The sequence below is a fragment of the Ursus arctos genome, unplaced genomic scaffold, assembly GCF_023065955.2.
Source record: "Ursus arctos isolate Adak ecotype North America unplaced genomic scaffold, UrsArc2.0 scaffold_7, whole genome shotgun sequence".
Taxonomy (NCBI): domain Eukaryota; kingdom Metazoa; phylum Chordata; class Mammalia; order Carnivora; family Ursidae; genus Ursus; species Ursus arctos.
The window spans coordinates 70,613,693-70,625,864 of record NW_026623089.1 but is presented as its reverse complement, the minus strand read 5'-3'; the positions used below and the strand labels follow the sequence as shown (position 1 = coordinate 70,625,864).

The 12,172-nt window shown below is 38.0% G+C and overlaps 1 protein-coding gene across 2 annotated transcripts in view; it reads right to left on the bottom strand.

The window, feature by feature from the left end:
• The window catches only part of TBCE (tubulin folding cofactor E), a 75,757-nt gene that overhangs the window by 54,803 nt on the left and 8,782 nt on the right, over positions 1-12,172 (bottom strand). For both annotated transcript variants that reach the window (XM_048218964.2, XM_057308419.1), the window contains exon 2: positions 5,763-5,896. In XM_048218964.2, the coding sequence (XP_048074921.1) occupies positions 5,763-5,862 (100 nt within the window). In that variant the 5' untranslated portion in view covers positions 5,863-5,896. The remainder of the gene's footprint in view (positions 1-5,762; positions 5,897-12,172) is intronic.

Below are 12,172 nucleotides of genomic sequence, written 5' to 3'. Positions count from 1 at the left end.
TAAGTATATTAAAAACAACATCATCCAAGACCTAAAAAAAAAAAATCTGCTTCTTTCATCATGGAAAATTATAATCTTCTAAAACACAAGAAAAAAAAATGAATCTGACAGAATTCTTATGACGAGCCTCAGAGATGTGCATGGTAGAGTCAGACCCCTAGAGAGATCCAGGTTAGAAGGTGGAATCTGAGGGGCTGGAAATTGGTAAGAAGATGTGAGGAATGGAGAAAAATACTAAAAAAAAAAAAAAAAAATCAAAGGCAGACTTCTTTCCGACTTTGCTAAGTCAACTGTTCCCTGATGAATTCACACTGCCAATCTCTCTTTTCGATAGGTGCAAATGCATTTCAATCACTATTTAGGATCAATAAACTGAGTGTAGATACCTCTGTAAGAACTTAGAAGAAATATGTTTCAACTATTTTATTTTAAATTAACATTGTTACTATAGGATAAATGGAACCTAAAATACTGCAGGGACACTTAATTTAGTCACTCTATATAGGTAGACAATAATACCAGATTTCAGCTACCATAAAACATATTATAAAACAGTAACAAAGGGCAAAGAACCATGAAGACAATCACCGGAGAGGAAATAAAAATACAATGCATATATTGATTTATCTACAACATCTCCAAGTTTATGGATATGAGAATATCCAGTAATGAATATGTAATTTTTAAGCACACAGATGTATATTAATAAAAGGTCTACTGATAGTATTTCATTAAATCAATTAATCATTTTAAATCACATATGAATTAATTTAGATAAAGTGCTTCCTCACTCCCACATTCATGAAACAATTTTAATCAGACTCTTCAAACACAGTAATAACGTTAGTGTCTGACTATCATCACTAGGGACACTTTTAGAATACCTCACACAATTACCTAGGATATATCAGTTTCCTATTGCTGCTATACAACTACATAAATTTATGTTTTCAAAGATTTTTTATTTATTTATTTGAGAGAGAGAGAGCAGAGCGATGGAGAGAGAACATGAGTGAAGGGGGGAGGGACTGAGGGAGAGGGAGAAGCAGGCTCCCCACTGAACAGGGAATGTGATGCAGGGCCTGACCCCAGGACCCTGGGATCATGACCTGAGCCGAAGGCAGACGCTTAACCAACTGAGCCACTCAGACGCCCCCACAAATCTATTACCTTATAGTTTTGGAGGTCAAAAGCCTGAGGACAGTCTCACTAGACTAAAATCAAGGCACTGCAGGGGCGCCTGGGTGACTCCGTCAGTTAAGCTGCCTTCGGCCCAGGTCATGATCCTGGGGTCCCGGGATCCAGCCCTGCATCAGGCTCCCTGCTCAGCGGGGAGTCTGCTTCTCCCTCTGCCCCTCACCCCACTCTCATGCTCTTTCTTTCTCTCTCAAATAGATAAAATCTTTAAAAAAAAATAAAATGAAGGTGCTGCCCAGCTGTGTTCCCTTCTGGAGACCACAGGAAAACTCATTGCCTTGCCTTCTCCAGCTTCTAGAGGTTACACACATTCTTTGGCTTCATGACTCCCTTCCATCTTCAAAGCGCAGTGGCCAGTCGAAACTTTCTCACATCGCTGCACTCCAGCACTGCCCTCTTCTGCTTCTACTTCTAAGGGTCCTTGGGATTACACTGAGCCCACCTGGATAATCGCCCTATCTTAAAGTCGGCTAATTAGCAATCTTAATTCCACCTGCAGCCTGAATTCTCCTTTGCCATGTGACCAAACATATTAATCCCAGGTCCTGGGGACACCTTTGTTGGAAGGGGAGGGGGATTATTCTGCCCATTACAGCATATCCTACTTACTTAAAACAAACACTTTTTAGAATCTGCACATGGGGGCACCTGGGTGGCTCAGTCGGTTAAGCATCCGACTCTTGGGTTCAGCTCGGGTCATGGTCTCAGGGTCATGGGATCAATCAAGCCACATGTCAGGCTCCAAGCTCAGAGCAGTCTGCTTGAGACTCTGACTTTCTCTCCCTCCCCCTCTGACCCTCCCCACCCCACACATGTGCACTCACTCACGTGCTCTCTCTCTAAAATAAATAAATCTTTAAAAAAATAAAAATTAAAAAATTAAAAAACCTGCATATGATGCTATCTCAGGATAAATTAAATTTCCAACCCAAGCCATTTGCAAAACATTAGAACTGCTCTATTTCTTCTCTCAAAAAAATTTTAAAATGTGTATCTACAACAATAGCTAACACTATCTAAGTGCTTTAAACACCGTCATTTATCTAGTTATCACAACAGCCTTACAACACCCAGTGGAGCAGCTCCGGGGGTAACTACTAAATCTGTGTTCAATCTCTCTGCATCTTTGTATCCATTCCACCTGTGGACTTCTAAAAGAAATTCAAAAGTAGCACCAGTTGAGGTAAAGTAATAGAGAATACCCCCATACCATGAGATAATTAATAGAGTAAATTACACAGTAGAGCCTTCTTTGCAGAATTATAATTTGAAGGGGAAAAATCTGCCTAATACAAACATGAGGGAAGTGTCAAAGTCACAGGCAATTTAATAAGTGAAAATAATATGTACCAATTCATAGACACTGAATTACCATGAAATAGCTTCCATCTGTATTACTGGATTTGTGACGCGCTACTCCGATCTGCCTTTATAAAGTGAGACTTATTCCTGCCAGCTGCTGGGAATACTAGCTTCTGGCAATTAGCCCTCAACTATGAGCCCACTTTCAAGAACCGTCTCCACTGGAGAAAGTGCCTGGCACACCACATTCCACATACTAAACCCAGTGATAGATCATCACAGGTATAAATGCGCAGCCCCTCATTTCAACTAGAAAAATCTCTGAAGGGCCACCCTATTTTCAGAGTTGCCCACAGGGTCAGGTGAAACTTATGTTCAGACTATATCACAGGGGCACCTGGCTGGCTCAGTCAGTGGAGCATGCAACTTTTTTTTTTTTAAATTCAAGTTAGTTAACATATAGCATATTATTTGTTTCAGGTGTAGAATTTAGTGATTCAGCAGTTGCATATAATACCCATTACATCAAGTGCCCTCCTTAATGCCCATCACTCAGAGATTACCCCATTCCCCAACCCACCTCCCCTCCAGCAACCCTGTTTGTTTCCTATAGTTAAAGAGTCTCTTATGGTTTATCTCCCTCTGTTTTATTTTTCCTTCCCTTCTCCTACATTCATCTGTTTTATTTTTTAAATTCCACATGAGTGAAATCATATTGTATTCATCTTTCTGACTTATTTCACTCAGCATAATACACTCTAGTTCCATCCACATCATTGCCAATGGCAAGATTTCATTCCTTTTGATGACTAATATTGCAGAGAGTGTGTGTGTGTGTGTGTTGTGCACGCGTGCATGTGTGTGCCCTGTGTATATCTTCTTTATCCATTTCCGTGTTGATGGACATCTGGGCTCTTTTCATAGTTTGGCTATTGTGGACATTGCAGCTATAAACATTGGGCTGCACACGCCTCTTCAGACCACTATGTTTGTATCCTTTGGATAAACACCTAGTAGTGCAATTGCTGGGTTGTAAGGTACCTCTATTTTTAACTTTTTGAGGAACCTCCATATGAGCATGCAATTTTTTTTTTAAGATTTTATTTATCTATTTGTCAGACAGAGAGTACAAGCAGGGGGAGCAGCAGGCAGAGGGAGAAGCAGGCTCCCCACTGAGCAAGAAACCCAATGGAGGACTCAATCCCATGATCCCGGAGCCTGGGATCATGACCTGAGCCGAAGGCAGATGCTTAACTGACTGACAGTTATATACATGTATATGTATGCCACCAAGGCATCCCATGAACATTCAACTCTTGATCTCAGGGTTGTTTGAGTTCAAGCCCCGCATTGGGTGTAGAGATTACTTAAAAGTAAAATCTTAAAAAACAACAACAAAAAAAACCCAACCTTCTGCAGAGCAAAGGAAACTAAAAGGCGACCTACAGAATGGGAGAAGGTATTTGCAAATGACATATCTGATAAAGGGTTAGTATCCAAAATATATAAAGAATTTCTATAACTCAACATACAAAAAACTCCAATAATCCAATTAAAAAATGGGCAGGGGCACCTGGGTGGCACAGCGGTTAAGCGTCTGCCTTCGGCTCAGGGCGTGATCCCGGCGTTATGGGATCCAGCCCCACATCAGGCTCCTCCGCTATGAGCCTGCTTCTTCCTCTCCCACTCCCCTTGCTTGTGTTCCCTCTCTCGCTGGCTGTCTCTATCTCTGTCGATAAATAAAATCTTTAAAAAAAAAAAAAATGGGCAGAAGACATGAATAGACATATCTCCAAAGAAGACATACCAATAGCCAACAGACACAAGAAAAGACATCACTTGGCATCAGGGAAATGCAAAACAAAACCACAATGAGATATCACCTCACATCAGTCAGAATGGCTAAAATAAAAAACAAAAGAAACAAGTATTGGCGAGGATACGGAGAAAAGGGAACCCCTGTGTACTGTTGGTGGGAATGCAAACTGGCACAGTCACTGTGGAAAACAGTATGGAGAGGTTCCTCAAAATATTAAAAATAAAATTACCATATGATCCAGTAATTTCACTACTGGGTATTTATCCAAAGAATATGAAACCACTAATTCGAAAAGATACATGCATCCCTATATCGACTGCAGCATTATTTACAATAGCAAATTATGGAAGCAGCCCAGGTGTCCATTGATTGATGAATGGATAAAGAAGAGGTAGTGTACGTATACAATGCAATATTACTCAGTGATAAAAAAGAATGAAATCTTGCCATTTGCAACAACATGGATGGGGCCAGAAAATATAACGCTAAGCAAAATAAGTCAGAGAAAGAAAAATACCACATGATTTCACTCATATGTGGAATTTAAAAACAAAACAAACAAGTAAAGGGGAAAAAAGAGACAGACAAAGCAAGAAACACACTCTTAACTACAGAGAACAATCCGATGGTCACCAGAGGGGAGGTGGGTGGGGGAGGGATGAAATAGGTGAAGGAGATTAAGAATACACTTATCTTGACAAGCACTGAATAATGAATAGAACTGTTGGATCACTGTACTGTACACCTGAAACCAATATAACAATGTATGTTAACTACACTGAAATTAAAATAAAATAATAAATTAATTAAAAAATAAAAGAATGATATTGTTTAAAAGAAAAAAAAACTCTTAACTATGTATGGTGATAGATGTTAACTAGACCTATCTTGGTGATCATCTGGCAATACATACAAACAGTAAATCATTATTTTGTACACCGGAAACTAGTATAATGTTATACGTCAATTATATCTCAATAAAAAAACAAAAAATGTAAACAAAATGATGCTATAGAAACATAAATATGTACCAAATAATACATGAAAAAATATATCACAAAATTGCGTATCAATTTAAACTACTTTAAATACATATACACATGGATTAATGACAAAAGAAATTTCCAAAAACTCTTAGTTTTTGAGGTTAGGATATAAGAATTCAAGATTATTAGTTGTTGCTTAAAAGTTTACTCAGAAGATATTTTAAGGTTGAATTAATATAAAATGGTAACACTAAATAATTAGATAAGTCTAAATTTAATAAAACCATAGCTACCACAGGATATTGTTACCCAAACCAAACAACTGCATATAGGAAGCAGCTATGAATTGGTTGTTAGTTTCTTCAAAATTGTTGTTACAAAGCACTACAGAGAAGCTGCAAAGAAAGAACTCCAAAATAAATAAATAAATATACACACACACCACAATTATAAATTACCTGCCACAGGAGGGACAATACCAGAAAAACGCACTGTTGCATGTTCTCCATTAACTTCAACTCGTCGACCAATGACATCTGATGTCAAAGTGTCATTCATTATAATGTAGCCAGAATCCAAAATATGAGGATGTCTAGGAAGAAAATCCCAAAATTGACAAGAATTAATAAAGATTAATAAAGTCCTTTAAAAAATGTGTTTTTTCACTTCACTGAGATATTCTTGAGGTCAACACTCCTGACCAATTTAGTCTTCACATTTTGGTGAAAAGAAGAACCTACAAGTATACGTGTTATTTCTCATAATTTGGTTTTACTTTACTTTCTAACTCGATAATGTTTTTTTAAATGTTGCTTAACTCCAGTTAGCTCACATCATATAACTTGTCTACTCTGTCATTTACTGAAGAGGCTAGAAGGAGAGGAGAATAGAAGACAGGGAGATAAAAGTGATAGAGAACAGGGAAAGAAAACAGGCAATATGGGCACTGTTACCTCTTCAGGAAGGGAGAAAAACCCAAATGCATAGACCTAGTAAGCAACACATATAATGAACAATAAATAAAAAATTAAACTCTAGGGGCACCTGGCTGGCTCAGTTGGTGGAGCATACAGCTCTTGATCTCTTGATGTGGGGGGTCGTGAGTTCAAGCCCCACATTGGGCATAGAGCTTGCAAAAAAAATTAAACTCTAATAAAAACGTAGAACTCTAAAATTAAAGAGAAAGAGGTCTACAATGGAGACTGAGTGAAAAGTATCCCCAATCTAGGGATGTTAACTAGATCTAACTCCTACTTCATAGAAAAGCGGAAGACTGAGGAACATGTTAAATGACACTCCCAGGGCGTAGACTGCCAAAATCCAGACAGTGGGGTACTCTACTGTCACACAAGTACGTTTCTTCAACAAATAAAATGCAAGGAGAAAAAAAAAGACATGGAGCTCTAGAGAACAAACGGATTAAAAGAAACTTAAGAAGTATGTCAACCAATTACAATATATGGACTTTCTGTAGATCCTAATTTTTAAAAACTGTAAATAATTTTAAAGTAAAAGAAATTATGAGGATATTTAAAATTTGAACACTGACAAGATTTGATATTAAAGAATAACTGTTTAAGATTCAATGAAATCCTTATCAAAATACCAATCGTATTTTTCACAGAACTAGAACAAACAATAATAAAATTTGTATAGAACCACAAAAGACCCCAAAATACCCAAACAAATCTTGAGAAAGACAAGCCTGGAGGTATCACAATCCCAGATTACAAGTTATATTACAAAGCTGTAGTAATCAAAACAGTATGGTACTGGCACAACAACAGACACATACATCAATGGCACAGAATAAAGAGCCCAGAAATTAACCCATATATGGTCAATTAATCTATGACACAAGAGGCAAGAGAATACAATGGGGAAAAGACAGTCTCTTCAACAAATGGTGTTAGGAAAACTGGACAGTTACATGCAAAAGAATGAAACTGGACCACTTTCTTATACCATACACAAAAATAAACTCAAAACAGATTAGACCTAAATTGAGTCCCGAAACCACAAAACTCCTAGAAGAAAACATAGGCAGTAATTTCTTCGACATCAGCCTTAGCAACATTTTTCTAAATATGTCTCCTGAGGCAAGGGAAACAAACACAAAAATAAACTATTGGGACTACATCAAAATAAAAAGCTTCTGGGGCGCCTGGGTGGTGCAGCTGTTAAGCGTTTGTCTTCAGCTCAGGGCGTGATCCCGGCGTTCTGGGATCGAGCCCCACATCAGGCTCCTCCGCTATGAGCCTGCTTCTTCCTCTCCCACTCCCCCTGCTTGTGTTCCCTCTCTCGTTGGCTGTCTCTATCTCTGTCAAATAAATAAAATAAAATCTTTAAAAAAATAATAAATAAAAAAATAAAAAGCTTCTGCAGAGCAAAGGAAACAATCAACAAACCAAAAGGCAACCTACTGAATAGGAGAAGATATATGCAAATGACATATTCAATAAGGGGCTTATATCCAAAATACATAGAGAACTTACACAACACCAAAAAATACAAATGATCCCATTAAAATGGGCAGAGGACCTGAATAAATATTTTTCCAAAGAAGACATACAAATGGCCAACAGAATCATGAAAGGATGCTCAACATCACTCATCATCAGGGAAATGCAAATCAAAACTACAATGAGATGTCACCTTATACCTGTTAGAATGACTAGTATCCAAAAGACAAGAAATAACAAGTGTCGGTAAGGATGTGGAGAAAAAGGAACCCCTTTGCACTGCTGGTGGGAATGTAAACTGGCGCGGGCACTGTGGAAAACAGTATGGAGTTTTCTCAACAAATTAAAAATAGAACTACCATTTGACTTAGCAATTCCAGTACTGGGTATTTACCCAAAGGAACTGAAAACACTAATAATTTGAAAAGATGTATGTGATGTGGGAAACAAAGGCAAAAGAAAAACTGAATTTCCTTACTACCTATAACCCCTTGACAGGTCCTTGAAACACGCACAGTGACATTCGTCTAGGAACTCAGCTGCCTCAGTGTTAATACTTTGCTGAGGGCAAAAGGCTATCTTAGCCTGACCCCCAGGATCCTGTAAGTCTACTTTAACATATAAAAATTTCTTTGGTGGGGCGCCTGGGTGGCGTAGTCGTTAAGCGTCTGCCTTCGGCTCAGGGCGTGATCCCGGCGTTCTGGGATCCAGCCCCACATCGGGCTTCTCCGCTGGGAGCCTGCTTCTTCCTCTCCCACTCCCCTTGCTTGTGTTCCCTCTCTCGCTAGCTGTCTCTGTCAGATAAATAAACAAAATCTTTAAAAAAAAAAATTTCCTTGGAAACTTCCTTTATCTCTACCACCCCAAGATACGTGTTGGCAATCATCCCCCAAGCATATGACCCACCAAATATACATCTGAAGGGTCTCATGACTCAGATTTTATTAGATGGTATTAAGTAACCTTTTCCCAAACAATAGCTAGCCCCCTTCAAGGTCCTGGAAACCTTGCTTCCAAAATTCCTTAGAGACTTCCACTATCCCTAATCCCCTCCAAACCTGAAAGTAAATAATCAGCCACTCCTCATGACCCCAGTGAAGCTCTTTCTGCTCACGGGTCCTGTCTCCGTGCTTTCATCAAACCACGTTTTGCCCCAAAGACGTCTCAAGACGTCTCAAGAATTTTTTTCCTGGCCATCAGCTTCGAACCCTAACATCTTTCTTACATATGCACCCTGGAAGTAATTCCAATAACCAAGACGTAGAAGCAACCTAAGTGTCCACTGACAGGCGAATGGATAAGGAAGAAAGGTGTGTGTAGACACACACACACACACACACACACACACACAGAGCCACAAAAAAAGGATGGGATTATGCCATTTGTGACAACAGATAGATCTAGAGAGTATTAAGCTAAGTGAAATAAGTCAGACTGAAAAAGATCAATACCATACGATTTCACTCATATGTGGAATCTACAAAAAACCACAAATGAATAAATGCATATAAAGCAGAATCAGACCTTAAATACATAGACCTGATGTTTGCCAGAGGTAAGGGGGGCGTGGGGGATGGGCAAAATGGAAGATACAGGCTTCCAGGTATGGAATGAGTAAGTTACAGGAATAGAAGGCACAGCACAGGGAATATAGTCAATGATACCATAATAGTGTTCTGTGGTGACAGATGGTGGCTACACTGTGGTGAGCATTAGCATAATGTATAAAGAAACTGAATTACTATGTAATTCTCTATACGAGAAGCTAATGTACTACTGCATATCAACTCACACTAAAACTAACTTTTAAAATAAATAATAAAAATGAAGATTCAGGGGCGCGTGGGTGGCTCAGTGGTTAAGCATCTGCCTTCAGCTCAGGTCACGATCTTGGGGTCCTGGGATCAAGCCCCATAGCAGGCTCTCTGCTCAGCAGGGAGTCTGCTTCTCCCTCTCATTCTCCCTCTGTTCTCTCTCTCTCTCAAATAAATAAATAAAATCTTTAAAAAAACAATAAAGATACAAATGTAAAAAAATTTAAATGCTTAAATTTAACTATAATTATGTTAACAGTTTTCCCTAGTTTTAAATATTTTTTGATTTTCATTAACATGTGAACGGAATTTTCATACAATTGAAATAGATAATGTAATTTTTGTTCTACTTCTTTTATTAACAGTGTGCACATTTTGCCATATAGCCACAGAATCATATTAATCTCTTTAATGTTGACCTACAGAGATACCACAATTTACTTAATCATTTCTCTATTGCTATGTGTTTCCATTGTTTACTATCCCAAAGAAAACAGCTAAAAACATCTTCATGTTTAAATTATTCTTGTCTTTTGAAGTATTTCTTTGGGAAAAATTCTTGAGACAATTATTCAAAGTAAATAAATACATTTAAGATTCAAGAAAGCCATGGCCAAACCATCCATTCAAAAAAAAAAAGTTAAATACTGACAGTGACACTAAGAGAAAATCTACTTCATTACTTGTCTCTATAAAGTCTTACGAATTCTCATGAACAACTTTCAAATCAGGTCTTCTCTATCCTATACTTGTACAACTAATTTATTTTTCAAGTAATCTCTACACCCAATGTGGGACTTGAACTCATGACCCTGAGATCAATAGTTGTACACTGACCCAGGCACCCCTTGTGCAACTAATTATTGAAGTAGGACCTAACATATCATAACATTATGTGTAAATGTAGGACTTTACATTTATATATACTGAACATTGAACAATCCAACATTAATTATCTCTCCCAGTTCTGTCCTTTGTCCAATTTTTTAAGATCAAAGACAAAATATGTATGTGTATATATGTATCTGACCCATATATATATGACCCTGACCAAAGACAGAACCCCCACAACTTGTGAGTGAAACTTTTTTTAGTTATAAGCCCTCCTATCACCCAGTTCACATGCAAGAACGTCATGAGCTTTGTGAAATGCTCCCCAGAAATCAAACTCCACCGTCAGTCCCAGAGTATACTGTCAATCAGAGAAATGGGGTGAGGGAAGGGATCTCTTCACTCTTTAACTTACACACCTCTGAGTTGTGTGAATATATTTGGAAGGAAGAGCTGTTATTTGTTCTATTAACAATAATGAAGAGGGGGGAAAGGAAAGATGATGAAAAGAGAAAGGAAATAATGCACTGTTCTCTGCAAATTTCCCTGGCTTGCCAGGGAATTACAATCCAAACAAACAAACAAAAAAAATAAGGTAAATTTAGCCAAGACTTATTAAACTCCTCCTAGCTCCTTAGGATTACCACTTTCCTAAATGTTCACAAAACATCTTTCCTAGAAGTTCTACTTCCCCTTGTTCATTACTCCTTAAAGATTATGAACAGGAATTTTTGTAATCGTATTTTTGCCAGCTCTTTCATAAATTCCTAGATGTAATTTCTCTTGCAATGCAGACCAATTCAAAGATGTATTTACTTATTTGAGCAAGAGAGTGTGTGCGCACGCGCGTGCGCACACACACACACACACACAAACACACAAAGTTGGGGGGCAGAGAGAGAGGGACAAGCAGACTCCCTGATGAGCCGAGAGCCTGACATAGCCCTGGGGCTCAATCCCAGGATCCCGAGATCATAACCCCAGCTGAAGGCAGATGCTTAACCCACTGAGCCACCCAGGCACACCTAGAATGCAGACTAATTCAAAATGGCCAAATGCTATCCTACCTCTTTTTATCTTCACCATGCTTTTAACCAGACTTTTTTTTTGGACAAGACAGGAAATCATTCTCCGTAGAAATAACAAAAGGTAAGAAATTGAATCAATATGCTACTTTTCTGTCCTTTCTTATGCTACATTAAATATATTTTTCAAAGTTGAAGCAAAGGTGGCAAAATATTAACAATCATCAAATAATGGCAATGAGTATCTGGGTGTTTCCTCTGTTTCAAAATATTCAGGATTTAAAGTTAAAAGACATACAATACTATACTCAAGGAGTAGACTGTCTTGTACTCAATCCCAAAAGCTTCTTTTCTTATCTTCACATTTTTTCACAAGTTGATTTTGAGGCTCAACCTCACTGTTGCTTTTCTTAAGAAGTCTATTCAAGTGTCTGAAAGTCACTGTTAGGAGGTCTCTTTTTCTATTTCAGTAATCCTCGTATTTTTCGAGGTATATCTTTTTCGCTTAATTTTTTAAATACATGATACTCAAAAGTATAAAAGGGAATACGCTGAAAGTTTCTTCCATTCCTGTTAGTCATTATCTCTTCCTGCTGGTAACAGCTTTATTAGTATCCCATAAATACTTCCATACCCATTTTGTGCCTATACACGCCAGTATTTTTCTTTTTTCTTTACACAAATGGTACCAGACTATATATGCGGTTCTGTTCCTTACATTTTCATTCAATTATAT